This window comes from Mustelus asterias, chromosome 7 (assembly GCF_964213995.1).
Source record: "Mustelus asterias chromosome 7, sMusAst1.hap1.1, whole genome shotgun sequence".
NCBI lineage: Eukaryota > Metazoa > Chordata > Chondrichthyes > Carcharhiniformes > Triakidae > Mustelus > Mustelus asterias.
The window spans coordinates 60,704,635-60,720,843 of NC_135807.1; the positions used below are offsets into that span (position 1 = coordinate 60,704,635).

At 44.3% G+C, this 16,209-nt stretch overlaps 1 protein-coding gene across 19 annotated transcripts in view; it reads left to right on the top strand.

The window, feature by feature from the left end:
- dtna (dystrobrevin, alpha) overlaps positions 1–16,209 on the top strand; it is a 268,122-nt gene that overhangs the window by 158,624 nt on the left and 93,289 nt on the right. For all 19 annotated transcript variants that reach the window (XM_078216104.1, XM_078216118.1, XM_078216109.1 and 16 more), the window contains one exon: positions 1,274–1,440. In XM_078216104.1, coding sequence (XP_078072230.1) covers positions 1,274–1,440 — 167 coding nt within the window. The remainder of the gene's footprint in view (positions 1–1,273; positions 1,441–16,209) is intronic.

Consider the following 16,209-nt stretch of genomic DNA (forward strand, 5'->3'; position numbering starts at 1 on the left):
TTGTATCTTGTATTTCACACTTCTTTTTAACTAGAATGTCTGTATCATTATGTGTTTCACAACAGCAGTGTAAATGTAAGCCTACTTGTGACATTAATAAATATATAAACTTATACTCATCCCCCTCCTTAGTGAAAACAGAGACAAAGTACTCATTGAGAACCATGTCCATTTCTTCTGAATCAATGCACAAGTTACCATGTACATTTCTGATAGGCCTTCCCTTTTCCTTAGATATTCTCTTGCTCTTATCGTATCGGTAAAACAACTTAGGATTTTCTTTGATTTTATTTGCCATCGTTTTCATACTTTCTTTACTCCTCTAGGTTTTCTACAGTATTAAATATTTTTTTGTAACTGCCATAAGCTTTCTTTTTCAGCTTTATCTTGGCCTTAATGCTTCTGGATTACCAACGGGCTCTAGATTTGGCCCATCTTGATACCTGAGAATTGTAGTCTTGTGTCTGTTGAGAACCCAGTTTCCTACATTGCAGCATGACACAGAATATATTTTCAGAATATCTTGGACCACAGGAAAATGTCTCATAGCACATGCAGGCACATATCCCTGCAGCTTGAGCTACATATGTTTTTTAAAATAATCTTTCTCGAAGTGACAGGATCGGTTATCTGAGTAACTTTTAAAAATTTATTCTTTGATGGGATATGGGCATCACTGGCCAGGCCGGCATTTGTTGTGTATTCTTAATTGGCCTTGAACTGATTGACTTGTTAGGCCATTTCAGAAGGCATTTATGAGTCAACCACATTGCTATGGGTCTGAAGTCACATTTTGGCCTGACAAGATGAGGATGGTAAATTTCCTTCCGTAAAGGATATTAGTGAACCAGATGGGTTATAACAATTGATGGTAATCTCATGGTTACCATTACTGAGACTAGCTTTCAATTCCAGATTTTATTAATAGAATTTAAATTCAACCAGCTGGTGTGGTGGGATTTGAACCCGTGTCACCAGAGGATTAGCCTAGGCAGCTGGATTACTAGATCAGTGACATTACCACTACTCCACTGTCTTTCTCATTCTTGTGTTGGGAACATCAATTTGTATGTGGTGTTGAGTGTCAAGATTTGTAGGGAATCACCTTCGTAACACAATTTGAAGACTGCTGCTTTAGAGAATAAATATACTCTTTGATCAAACTACATGTATAAATATCCAGTAAATATGTAAAATAAAAAATGATTAAAAGCTGTATTAACTGCACAAAGTAAAAATAGTCTAAATGTTTTTGTGTATTCCATCTATGCAGTCTTCCACCCTGTTGAGTGTTCCTATTGCCACAGTGAGAGCATGATGGGTTTTCGATATCGTTGCCAGCAGTGTCACAATTACCAGCTATGTCAGGACTGCTTTTGGAGAGGCCATGCAAGTGGTTCTCATAGCAACCAACACCAAATGAAAGAATACACATCATGGGTAAGAAGAACATGAATTCACTGGGTATAAGAGAAAAAGGTTTATCTATATATACAGCATATCAATAACCCAATTTGTTTAAGTTATAAACAATATATTGCTTCCCTGAATAATATAAATTGTAATCTTTTCATTTAAATTACTCCTTTGAGTTGGCAAGGAGCATGTTGGAGAAAAGTATTAGCTCGTTTCTTGCAGTAAGAATTACTAAGAGGCTGTTGGTGTTCACCATTATTATAATATAAAATGGACAGTAACTTTGCATGTCCCTATGCATACAGTAAAATGTGGAAATTTGTAAGTTGCTGTCTAATTTTCCCTGCTCCTCTAAAAGTGCAGATACCTCTGCAATACCTACATTGCAATACATGAAGTTGCTCTATTTACCCATTAGTTACTCTTTAAACACACGAGAAAAAGTTAGGACTTGTTTCAGACTTTGACAATAAGTTGCTATGCAAAGCTACAAAAACTCTTTGGAGAATTTTAAACAGCATCATAAGAACTAGGAGTAGAAGTAAGCAAATTAGCACCTCGCACCTGCTCTGCTATTTAATACGACCATGGCTGATCTCATCTTGGCCTCAACTCCACTTACCTGCCCATTTTCCATTGTCCTTCAAACTCTTACCAATTAAAAATCTGTCCACCTCTTCCTTAAATTTACTCAATGACCCAGCATTCACCACACTTTGGGGTAGTGAATTCCACAGAATCGCGACCCTTTGAGAGAAGTTAAATTCTCCTCATCCCTGTTTTAAATCTGCGACCCCTTATTCTAAAACTATGACCTCTTGTTCTAGATTGCCCTGCAAGAGGAAACATCCTCTCCATGTCTACTTTGTCAATCCTCCTTATCATCTTGTACACCTCAAACATCATCTGTTTGGCACTTACCACGTTGTCCAAACCATACATTTTCTCTTTGCAATATAACCTATGGTTATTAGCTCATGATTACTCATTTCATTGCTAACAAGTTGGTAGTTCTTGGAGGAGTCCACCACAATGCTGTGGGTTCCAATAACGTAAGTATATTTCATACTGACAATGTTATTTTGGACTAATCAAACTTTGGGCTAGATTTTATGCCCGTCCCCGCTGCAGGTTTGAAATGGGAACTGGGCATGGGGGGCTGTGGTGTGTATGTTGCTACCAGCTCGTCCCAACATGGGGAGAGCAGTGGAGGTGTTGGATCGCTGCCCACCTTCAGGTCTGTCGGGGCCCTTAAGTGCCAATTAAAGATCACTTAAGGACTTCATCCTGTCCCCGCCACTATTTTACAGGTGACAAGGGGAGGTTCATGGCAGTTGGGAATCCTGGCAGTTTTAGTTCCGCACGCTGGTGTTGGGCAAAGGGGTGATCATCCTTTATCGGTCCCTGTGCCCATCTGAGCCCCCCTCCCCCCAGGTTGTACGTCTTTAATCCTTCCACTGCCAACCCCATCCAGTCTCTCAAATCCGTCCCCCTAGTCTCTGCCAGTCTGACTCCCGCGATATCCCGGATTTAACTAGCAGTCTATGGTTCTTCAGAGAATGGTTGTAAATCCTAGAAGTGGCCACCGCACAAACCTGTGACAGCAGAGCTTTTGGGCAACCAGAAGCCAGCATCTCTCTATGACGGGACTTCTTCCCGAGATAGGGGCTGAAGTCTTGGTGTAAGGCAGTCAACAGTGTTCCCACTATTAAGTTGCTGCAACGTAGTTGGCAGCGTTGTGATGGGCTCCTCCATTAACTACCAACTTGTTAGCAGTGGGGATGTGTGGGAGACCACTGTGCTGTCTAAAATCCAACCTTTTGAGTTATCACTGAGCAAAGCTGCATTTTTTTCATGTATCAAGAAGCAATCTTTTAATATGGACATCATATGCTTCAACGCATTGGCCATTGACTTTGCTCTTGCGCTTTCTCTCACCTGAAGCCAATGGTCAGTTTAATGGGAATAATGGCAGTGAGAATAAGTAGCAAGAAACATATTCTTCCAGGTGGCATGAGGCTGACCGTTTTTAACACGTATTTATTTATTTATTTTTCTTTACTTTCTAGCCACATAAATGAGAACCAGTAAAATCAGATATGCAGAAAAACTCAATTTAAATGTCAGGTGTAGTTGATCACAGGTACTGTAGCACAGTGGATTTGTACTGGAACTCGTAATTCAGAGACTTAAACTGGCAATCCAGCGACATGGCACAGGATTCTACATTGCGCCAGAATTCCCGGCCACAAAGAGATTCAGTGGCAAATCCACCCAGCTCCAGTGGGTTGACTCCCAGCTTGGGTGGGCCTTAACTGGCCCAGGACTAGACTTCCATTCCTATCTGGGGAGGAAATCCTGCCTCCAAGAGCTGCCACGAATCAAATGGTCCCAACAATGCCACCGGGATGGAGATCTTTGCTCAAGCCAGATGAGGAGGTTCAGTAGAACCAGGCCCCAGTGAGGTAGGGCAGAGTTCACAGGCCCGGGTGGGAAATATCATGTGTGTTTGGGGGGGGATCTCCAGGGATCGCATTAACAGATGTTATCCCCATTCCCTCCAATAGCCCTGTCGAATTTCAAATGTGGCAATGGTCTCTGCCCCCTGCAGCAAAAAATTGTGATGGAGCGAGAAGAGATCCTTAAGTGGCGATAAATTGGCTCAAGGACTGGCAAATTGTTGAGGAGGATGCATACAATTTTAAGGGAATATAGATAGGTTCCTGAGGTAGACAAAAAGTTGGCAGATAAAGTATAATGTGGGCAGATATGAGATTGTCCACTTTGGCAGGAAAAATAGACCAGCGGAATATTAATTAAACGGAGTGAGACAGCAGAATACTGTGGGACAGAGGGATCTGGGTGTTCTTGTACCTGAACTATAAAATCAGCACACAGGTACAGCAAGTAGTCAAGGAAGACAAATGGAATGTTGATGTTTATTGCAAGGGGGATTGAGTATAGAAATGGAGGAGTCTTGCTGCAAATGTACAGGACATTGGTGATACTGCACCTTGCGTACTACGTTCAAAGAGGTTCACTTGGCTTGATTCCTCGGATGAAAGGCTTGTCTTATGAGAAAAGGTTGAGCAGGCTGGGCTTATTTTCATTAGAGTTTAGAAGGATGAGAGGTGATCTTATTGAAACATCTAAGATTCTGAGGAGGCTTGACAGGGTAGATGCTGAGAGGATGTGTCCCCTTGTGGGGGAATTTAGAACTCGGGGTAACAGTTTAAAAGTAAGTGGTCTCCCATTTAAGATTGAGGCGAGGAGAAATTTCTTCTGAGAGAGTTGTTAGCCTTTGGAATTCTTACCCCAGAGAGCAGCGGCGGTTGCATCATTGAATATATTGTGGGCTGACCCAGGCAGATTTTTGATCCATAAGAGAGTTGAGGGCTATGGGGCTGGCAGGAGAGTGGATCGGGTAATCATGAACTTATTGAATGATGGAGCATGCTCAATGGGCTGAATGGCCTACTCCTATTTTTTATGATCTTATTATGATTCTTTTACCCATTAATCAATTTTTGGATTGCCTGGTTTTATTTGTCTTCACATTTCAGTAACCTCAATTCAATTAATTTATTCACCTAATTCTTCAATAATTTATTTTCTACTGTATCATGACAATTAATCAAAATGCTTTATTCTTAAACTTGCTAGTATTAAGCATTTCTGAAAGCAGAAGACAGCAGTTTTTCTTTGAATCTTTCTATGAATCCAACTCAACCTTATTTAGCATGATTTAAAAAAAACCTTCAAATAGCCCATTTTGGTCAAGTGGGTGAAGCACATAAGACACAGATGATGATGACAAACGATGGTAATGTATATCTTATTGAACAAATTTGTTTTGTGATGCCTCACTGCTGATGAAGGTTCATTGGGAACCCAAAAGAAATTCTAACAGAATTCTTCAAAAGGTCAATTTTTTCTCTAAAATCAAGAAGCCAATTAACGTTCAAGCAAAATAAATCCATTGCATTACATCACTCATTTTTCAGTCCCTCAAATCGGTTCCACCATTCAGTTAGTTTGTAACTGATCCATATCTTAATTCCTTTGCTTAACTTGGTTCCATTACCTGTCCCTAACAAAAATCTATCAATTTCAGTTCTGAAATTTTTAACTGACCTAACCTGAATAGCTTTTTGAGGAAGAGAGTTCTCAATTTCCACCAGCACTTCCTGTGGAGAACCTTGCTTTAATTCTTATTATCTAATTATGTGTCACCTAGTTCTGGACACCTCTGTCTACCCTATTCACTCTGTTAATCAACTTAAACATCTCAATTAGGGGACCCCTTCATTTTCTACATTCCAGGGAATATAAGGCTCGTCCACGCAACCTGTTCTCATAATTTAACTCCTTTGAGCCTGGCATAAACCTGGTGAATCTGCACTGCATCCACTTCAAGAAGAATATATCCTTCCTAAGGTGCTGTGCCCAGACTGAACGTTATACTCTTGATACAGGGGCGGCATGGCGGCACAGTGGTTAGTACTGCTGACTCAGTGCCAGGGACCTGGGTTCGATTCCCAGCTTGCGTCACTGTCTGTGCGGAGTCTGCACGTTCTCCCCGAGTCTGCGTGGGTTTCTTCCGGGTGTTCTGGTTTCCTCCCACTGTCTGAAAGACATGTTGGTTAGGTGCTTTGGCCATGCTAAATTCTGCCTCAGTGTACCTGAACAGGCACCAGAGTGTGGTGACTAGGGGATTTTCACAGTAACTTAATTGCAATATTAATGTAAGCCTACTTGTGACCCTAATAAATAATTTTTAGCAGAGCTTTATGCAACTCTAATGTAATTTCTTCTCTGCTCATTCCATGTGAAAATCTCTGACGGGGCACTTTTGTTAATCTCAAGTTAGCACTATAAAATGGTTGCTAACTTGAATTATTGCCAAAATGTATAAAGTAAACACCATGTCCTTCAGACTCTGAAATTTGGGAAAAGGCCAACTGCCTGTCTGGAGTCTGAAACTTTATGAAAAAGCCATTTTTGAACCAAGGTCACTCTTCAGATAAGATGATGTCTCTCACCATTACAATTAACAATTAAAGTCATTTTAAAATTCAGCTGAAATTTCTAGTCAAACGACACATGGTTCACGCCAGCAGGCATGGTGGGTTTTGACACCAGATCTCCATTTTTCACCTCTTTAAGTATGCATGAAGGGCAGCACATCATAATTCTTGGTGGGGGCATCAGAATTCTTCTGCCCCACCGTTATCGCATTAACTCATAATTCCAGGTGCCATATTTAAATGGCACCATGTGCACATTCGCTCTCTGCAGCCTGGACTTGTAGCAAGCACCGGAATAGCCCTCAGAAGAGACAAGCGGCCCCGTGTTCAGCGACAAGGCACTGGGAACACTCCTTCAGGAAGTCAACGACTGGTGGGAAGTCTTTTAACCCCATAATGCGAACCAAAGGTCCGCCAACCTCACCACTAAGGACTGGGAGGAGATCACCAGTGCGGTTAGCACCTGTGCTGCTCAGAAGAGGACCATTATCCAGTGCAGGAAGTGTTTGAATTATCTCATCTGTTTCAACAGCATTAGTCAGCCTCCACACTCTCAATTCAGACTCTCGCAAGGCTATTAGACATTCGCAGGGGTACCCTCACTCACCACTGATAGTCTCTCGCACTCTATCGCATCTTCTTCTCTTGTCGCATCCTGCACAAGTCACATCTTCTGATCTTACATAGGTTCACTTAGCACACACATGAGGCAGGCATGCTTATCATCTGTTTTGACATCTGTTCTGCTCACAATCTGTCAATCAGTCTTTAGAGTTGGCTGGTGAGGACAGGGACCATTCCTGTGATGATGGTGAGAAAGGCATCTCTCAACAAGCCAGTGAGCTCCCACACACTAGACTGCCCACCTGCTGAAACTGAGTGCTCTTTAATGTAGGTGACTATACAGCCAATCACTAATTATCACTTCTCTCTATTGCAGCCATCAGCAAGAAAAGAAAGAGGCACACTCTCAGCCAGTCCATCAATACCTGCCACAAGGCCACCTTGGATGAGGATCCTGAGGACCCACAAGATGTGGGTCTCTGCATTCGCCTGCACTCTCCAATAGTGCAGTGATGCACACCCCGGTGGGACTTAGTTTTAGAGCAGGTTTGGGTCACCATCTGGTCAGCACATGACAGATTCTGGCCCACAGCAGCAGAGGCAGTGAGAGCAAAGGTCACATACTCAGATGAGTGCTGGAGTCAGAGTATGATGACAAGTCTCAGCCCTAATACAGATATTGGACTTGCAAAGGCAGACAAGGGTACAGCAGACAGGGTTGTCAGCGGCCGTCAGCATATTAGTATGGAAGATGGAAGAATCCACCTATATCCTGCCTGATGTCATGGCGCTGACCTGCCAACACATCGAGGTCACCATCTGAAGGATGGCGACTTCCTTGGAGACCTTGGTCCAGCATGTACCAGATATGCACTCAGACCTATACACTGTCGTCATAGCCATGACTGAGATGCACCAGTGGCAATTACGAGAAAGGGGAGAGACATCTCTATCTCCCTCCAGGTGTTCCTTCTCCTCGGAGTCATAGAGAGTTCTTGGGCACCCATAGGGAAGAATAACATCAGTTTGGTGCCCAAGGCAATTCACCCAAGACTCTCCTAGGCTCTCCACCTTCTCCAAATCCCCTCTGCCTGTCACCCCAGCAACTCCAGCTACTCAGGCCAAAGAGGATGCACCTCCCCCACAACAGGAGACTCCAAGCAGGCCGGGCCCTCCAGAAGACGTCTGCCAAGGTTGTCACAGACAACAGGGCATAGCAGTCAACAGGCTGCCTCTACCTCTGCTGCAGATGTCAATAATCTCTCCCTCAGTGTCAACAAAACGAAGGAGAGTGTCATCGACTTCAGGAAGCGTAGTGGAGAACATGCCCATGTCTACATCAATGGGGACGAAGTAGAAGTGGTCGGGGGGCTTCAAATCTTTAGTTGTCCAGATCACCATCAACCTGTCCTGGTCCCCCCCATGCCGACACTATAGTTATGAAAGTCCACCAATGCCTCTACTTTCTCAGAAGACTAAGGAAATTTGGCATGTCAACTACGACTCTCACCAACCTTTACAGATGCACTATAGAAAGCATTCTTTCTGGTTGTATCGCAGCTTGGTATGGCTCCTGCTCTGCCCAAGACCGCAAGGAACTACAAAAGGTCATGAATGTAGCCTAATCCATCACACAAACCAGTCTCCCATCCATTGACTCTGCCTACACTTCCCGCTGCCTCGGCAAAGCAGCAGCATAATTAAGGACCCCATGCACCCCGGATATTCTCTATTCCACCTTCCGTCAGGAAAAAGTCTGAGGTCATGCAACGACCGACTCAAGAACAGCTTTTTCCCTGCTGCTGTCAGCCTTTTGAATGGACCTACCTTGCATTAAGTTGATCTTTCTCTACACCTTAGCTATGACTGTAACACTACATTCTGCACTGTCTTGTTTCCTTATCTGTGAACCGTATGCTTTGTCTGTATAGCGTGCAAAAACAATACTTTTCACTGTCTACTAATACATGTAAGAACATAAGAAATAGGAGCAGGAGTAGGCCATCTGGCCCTTCGAGCCTGCCCCGCCATTCAACAAGATCATGGCTGATCTGAAGCGAATCAGTTCCACTTACCCGCCTGCTCCCCATAACCCCTAATTCCCTTATCGATCAGAAAACTATCTACCCATGATTTAAACATATTCAACGAGGAAGCCTCCACCACTTCAATGGGCAGAGAATTCCAGAGATTCACTACCCTCTGAGAGAAGAAGTTCCCCCTCAACTCTGTTCTGAACCGGCCCCCCCTTATTTTGAGGCTGTGCCCTCTAGTTCTGGTTTCCCTTCTAAGTGGAAAGAATCTCTCCACCTCTACCCTATCCAGCCCCTTCATTATCTTATATGTCTCTATAAGATCACCCCTCATCCTTCTAAACTCCAACGAGTACAGACCCAATCTGTTTAATCTCTCCTCATAAGCTACACCCCTCACCTCCGGTATCAACCTGGTGAACCTTCTCTGCACTCCCTCCAAGGCCAATATATCCTTTCGCAAATAAGGGGACCAAAACTGCACACAGTACTCCAGTTGCGGCCTCACCAGTGCTTTGTACAGTTGCAGCAAGACCTCCCTGCTTTTATATTCTATCCCCCTCGCGATAAAGGCCAACATTCCATTCGCCTTCTTGATCACCTGCTGCACCTGCAGACTGAGTTTTTGCGATTCGTGCACAAGGACCCCCAGGTCCCTCTGCACAGTCGCACGATGTAATTTTTCTCCATTTAAATAATATTCCAATTTACTATTATTTCTTCCCAAGTGGATAACCTCACATTTGCTAACGTTATATTCCATCTGCCAGATCCTCGCCCACTCGCTCAGCCTATCCAAATCTCTCTGCAGACTTTCCGCGTCCTCCACGCAATTCGCTTTCCCACTCACCTTCGTGTCATCAGCAAACTTGAATACCCTAGATTCAGTCCGCTCCTCCAGATCATCTATGTAAATGGTAAACAATTGAGGCCCCAGCACTGATCCCTGCGGCACGCCACTGGTCACCAACTGCCAACCAGAAAAGCACCCATTTATCCCAACTCTCTGCTTCCTGTTAGATAGCCAATCCCCAATCCACGGCAACACCTTACCCCTAACTCCGTGTACCCCAATCTTCTGCAGCAACCTTTTGTGAGGCACCTTATCGAACACCTTCTGGAAATCTAAAAACACCACATCCACCGGTTCCCCTCTGTCAACCGCACTAGTGACTTCTTCATAAAAGTCCAGTAGATTCGTCAAACACGACTTTCCCTTCATGAATCCATGCTGCGTCTGCTTGATCGAACCATTCTTATTCAGGTGCTCTGTTATTTCCTCTTTAATAATGGACTCTAGCATCATGTGACAAAAATCAAAGTCAGGGAAGCACCTAGATTTAGCAGTAATGTAAGAAAACTTCAGAAATATTGTAAGCATAAATATGGCATGGGTATTCACTCACTATATATGCTTGGCACATCTGTTTGTATATTTTGCTTATTGGAAATTCTCATCTAGTGAATGGTTCTTCTATCTGATGCAATGCTCAGAGGTCATACAAGCATATCAGGTCATAGAGTCATAGAGGTTTACAGCATGGAAACAGGCCCTTCGGACCAACTTGTCCATGCCGCCCTTTTTTTTTCAAATCCCTAAGCTAATCCCAATTGCCCGCATTTGGCCCATATCCCTCTATACTCATCGTACCCATGTAACTGTCTAAATGCTTTTTAAAAGATAAAATTGTACCCGCCTCTACTACTACCTCTGGCAGCTTGTTCCAGACACTCACCACCCTCTGTGTGAAAAAATTGCCCCTCTGGACACTTTTGTATCTCTCCCCTCTCACCTTAAACCTATGCTCTCTAGCTTTAGACTCCCCGACCTTTGAGAGGTGTTCTCCTCTTTAATTATCTCCCATCGTATGTCTCAAGTCCATGGTATCTCTCACAATCTCAGTATAGCGAGTCATCTCTGTGTCCACAGCAGCAACATGAGCCTCTTACTCTATCAACATGGTGGTTGTGAGAGAGAATCATATCATGTAGCCTCATCAGTATAGATTTTGCAATTTTGTTTATTCCCCTGATGCCGCTGCATCCATGTGGGTGTTATAAATTTTAATGGTAACTGCATTGGATTTAATCTAATTGTGTGCATCTTTCAATGGCCTTCATGTAATGTCTGTCAGACTTAATGTGAGTTGCATTTCAAGTAATAGACGGGGACCATAGGCACTCGTGGAGGCCTGTAGCATGATGCCATGAAGGCATGTGTAGCTAGTCATCACCTCTGTATTAGTTCCCATTCTCCACTTGCACAATGCAGTGTTATGGACTTGGCGACTCCTGAAATGCCTGCTAGATGGTCATGACTATGCAAGATCAGAGTTGTGTGACTAAACTCCAGATGCCAAATTCTTAAATTGGAAGATGTTTTTTTGGACATGAAGGTCTGGCTAGTTGTGGCTTGACATAATCCCTGAGCTAGCTGTCTGATGAGCAATCAGCATGGTTATCAGATCGTGACAATGACAGCAGTGTCCCAGGTTCCCTTGTGTATATCTGAAATTGCTGGAATGAAAATGTGGAGACTTCAAGTAGTGTATAATGATTGTGTCTGTGGTACTACACCGCACAAGAATGATGCAAAATCAGTTCCAAGAGAAGAAATTTCCACTGAAGTTCCAAATCATACTCCTGGGATCAAGGATATCCAAATTCCAGAACATCGTATACAACCAAAGAGGAATAGACATCCTCCTTATCGACTTATTCATATTATGATTAATGATGTATAGTACTGTGTCTGAGTATTATTGATCCAATGTAGAACATTGTAATAATTTGCTGTCGTGACCACGTAAAGGGGGAGAAATGTTATATATTTAAATAGCTACATGATTGCTTTAAGAACTGATCACATGATTTGATGGTGTTATTATTAGGGTGTTGCACAGGCTGGTGCTTTTAGTTTCAGTTTGTTCGCTGTATAGGCAAGAGCTGCTTTGAATCTACGTTGCAAACCATATGTTTTCTTCTTTGTTTAAAACCCACAACCCTTAACATAGTTAAGACATTATAATGAGACCAGAACATTATTCTTGAATGAGGGATGGCCTGTGAAGACATGCCGAAGTCCAGATTCAGATCAGTCCTCAGACATTAACATGAGAACAAGGAATTGATGATTTTCCTCCTTGAGGTTTGTAGTACTGCTCCTGCGCCTTGAAATCTGCCATAGGCAGTGAAATGTTGGTACTACGCTTGGAAAGACAGCACCATGTCCAATTTCTTCAGCGTGTGTTGGTGGAGCTTTTATCCCATAACAGAAAGGCCACATGCTCCAGAGGTTGCCTAGCTTCCAAGGATGAGGTCACCATCACCCAAGATTGTGACTACTCATTCTGAGATTGATGTTTCTATTTGAGATGCTGAGGATAGCAAAGAAGGTGTTAATGTCAAGCGCAGGTGAAAGAGGCTCGCATCAGCCATTCATCTTTATTGTCTTGGAACTTTGTAGCTATAAGGATTTCATGGGCATGACTGGCCCATGCTACGATCTTTACCTCTGGGTCCTCAACATCCTCACCCTCATTGAGCTCATCCTCTCAAAATCCTCCTCATCAGCAGAGACATAGAATCATAGAATCCCTACAGTGCAGAAGGAGGCCATTCGGCCCATCGAGTCTGCACCAACCACAATCCCACCCAGGCCCTACCCCCACATATTTACCCGCTAATCCCTCTAACCTATGCATCTCAGGACTCTAAGGGGCAATTTCTTCTTTTTTTTTTTAACCTGGCCAATCAACCTAACCCGCACATCTTTGGACTGTGGGAGGAAACCGGAGCACCCGGAGGAAACCCACGCAGACACGAGGAGAATGTGCAAACTCCACACAGACAGTGACCCGAGCTGGGAATCGAACCCGGGACCCTGGAGCTGTGAAGCAGCAGTGCTAACCACTGTGCTACCGTGCCGCCATGCATCTGCTCCATCTCTCCATCTGGCACCTCATCCCCACTTTGGAATGCCATGTTGTGTAGTGTGTAGCAAACCATGATGATGTGGGATACCTTCTGGAGAGAGTACTGGAGAGCCCCACCTGACATCAGAACTGCATCTTCAACACCAATGGTCTTCTCAATCAAGAAGTCTGTCACTGAATGACCTGCACTGTACCTCTCCTCTGACGTACTTTGTGTCAACTGGACAGATGTCAGTAGTCACATCTCTTGTGGGCAATCTTTGTCAAGGATGCACCAACCCTGAATACACTGAGGCCAGCAAAGATCTGTGGCACCTGCGAGTGACTTGATATAAAAACAGTGGGAACTTCCAAGGGATCTCGCAAAGAGCTGCAAAATCTGCTTTTATCAGTTACAGCTCAACTGCACATTGAGTGGAAGCCTTTTCTATTAACAAATTATCGTGGCTGCCGCCTGGGAATTTTTAAAGCCACATGTGTGCTGTCGATGTCATCCTGCACCTGTGGGAAGCTGGAGGTCGCTGCAGGTCCCCCCCATTCTAGCTGCCTGACTGGCTTTATTCCTGGGGAACTGGACATGATTGTGTGCCTTACTGAATATGGCATTGATAACCTCTCGGGTACAATTATGGAGAGGATTGTAATATTACTTAGAGGTTCCAGGTGGAGTCTTGGAACAAGAAACTAGCAAAAAAGATAAATGTGATGTCAGATTCTCACAAAGAATTTGGCAGATATGAGCCACCACATCCCTTGACAAGTGGAGGCATCTGCAGCACTGTCTGTTGCTCATCTGCAAGAATGAGAGGTGTCTTTGAGTCACACCAAATGCCTCCATTGAGTTTCTCTGTCCATCTCGGCTTCTGGGTCTTCATTTGGCCCATATTCCTCAGAACGAGGCTCTTCTCTTTATCCTATCTGATGGCAACAGTCCCTTCTTTTGCCCAATTGTATGAGAACCGTGAAAAAGGCAACATTGCCTGCATCTTCCATTGTGCTCTCCGTATCCTTGTGGAAAAATTGAACAGTAATTGAACATAACCCTGCAATGATCACCTACCACAGCCAAGCAAGGAAGTCATTGTGAAGCCCTTAAGTAGCCCCTATTTCATTCCTAGGAGCTCCCTTGCAGTTGGGGCACAGCTTGAAGGATCACTGAAAACGTATTTACTTTAACTATTGTCCCTTTACAGTTGGATCCTTGTGACCTTTATGTATTCCTATGAGAGGGTCAAATGTTCATCATACCCAATCAACATTTGGCCCCAAATCACTATGGATTCTCACAAAAATGCATACCATGAGATAAGGTGCCCAAATCCTTCAATCAACATTTGAGTCTTCCTAACATGTCTCAACTCAGCTTTGCTCTCCATGCCCTGAAGCAGAAATTATTAGGGTGTCCCTTCAATTGGTTCAAAAGTGCAGTAATCGACGACTCCCGTGAGCCCTCAGTCCTGTTCCCCAGGTAATTATCCTAGGTTATTTTTCAACTTCCTCAACCCATCAACTATCAAAACATTGCTGCCCCGCTTCTATTATGAGACCAGCCTGCCATGCCTCCCCCCACTCTGTCCCCTCGTCATGACCATCTAAATCCCTCCTATCATCCATATGCAAGTTTCTCTCCCTTCAAACATTCTCTCGCTCTCCCCTCTCGATTCCTAGAGCACGTCGTAATTCTTGTGAATATCCCTGTTCTGCCACCTGAACCATTTTCTGTTGATGTCCTGATATCCCATGCAGAGCTGACCCCTCCCCATCAATGAGACCATTGTGTGTGTCCCATTTAGTTACCGGTTCCACCTCTCACTGTGACTGTGCCATCTGCAGACCAGTACCAAGCCACCAATCTCCAGTTCATAATATGTGAGGGATTGACCATGCCCTGCACACTATGCTATGCATGACCGAACAGGAAAGACAGGCCCTCACCTGTGCTCCCACATGAGCTGGGACCAGGACATGCATGCCAGGCACAGCCTCGTAGCATTGCATACACTGCCGTGGACTGCCTTTGCTTTCTGGCCCCGACTAGGTAGTGTGCACTGCTCCAGGACTGCCTCAGACTAGTGCCCCCTTTTACCACCAAATCCCTCTGCGTCCTTTTCTTTCCCCTGCCCCCCCCAACCAATCATATGTCTCTGTCCACCCATTCCCTCCTGTGCTCTAGTCAGACACATCTCCAAGTTAACTGTGTGCCTTCCAGATCCTTCCCTTGCCTCTGGCTAGTCTCACTCGCCATCTCCCCACAGTCAAGCGTGGAGCTTGCAGACCCCCACCACCCACTTCCCTTCCCACGTGTCTTGCCTGAACAGTCATGCCACAGAGTCAGAGCAGCCACAAGCACAGCACAATGAAACTCCGGTGACTACTTTGTGCAAAAACCTCAAAGTCATGAGTGAAGTGCAGTTTGGCAGGTGGGCATCAGTTATGTCCAATTAATGCTGATCTAATTAGCCGCTGATTTAGCTATTTCATTTGGAGTGGGGGCTTTTTTCCAACATGCTGAGTTTTTAATAGGCATGGTAGCACAGTGGTTAGCACTGCTGCTTCACAGCTCCAGGGACCTGGGTTCGATTCCCGGCTTGGGTCACTGTCTATGTGGAGTTTGCACATTCTCCTCGTGTCTGCGTGGGTTTCCTCCGGTTTCCTCCCACAGTCCAAAGATGTGTGCGTTAGGTTGATTGGCCATACTAAAATTGCCCCTTAGTGTCCTGAGATGCATAGGTTAGAGGGATTAGCGGGTAAATATGTAAGGATATGGGAGTAGGGCCTGGGTGGGATTGTGGTCGGTGCAGACTCGATGGGCCAAATGGCCTCTTTCTGCACTGTAGGGTTTCTATGATCTTCTATGATGTATGATCATTAAATGCAAATGCAGTTCCCGACATGGTGCCATGAAAGTGGCAATCCATTTTTACGCCGGTGGGAAACTGACTTTTGGCCACATTCTGAATTTTCTAGTCACGCCCACCAGGATGCTTTCCACTGGCAGGATCAGAAAACTCCACCATAAATCTTTCAGCTTCTGCACTGTTCCCAATTCTTGGCAAAGGTGGTGGTGTCATGGTATTGTCACTGGATGAGTAATCCAAGGGCCCTGTGTACCTGGGTTCGAGTCCCACGAGGGCAGATGGTGAAATATGAATTTTTTAAAAATCTGCAATTAAAAGTTGAATGATGACTATGAAACCATTGTGAATTGTTGCAAAAACCCATCTAAAGGATATT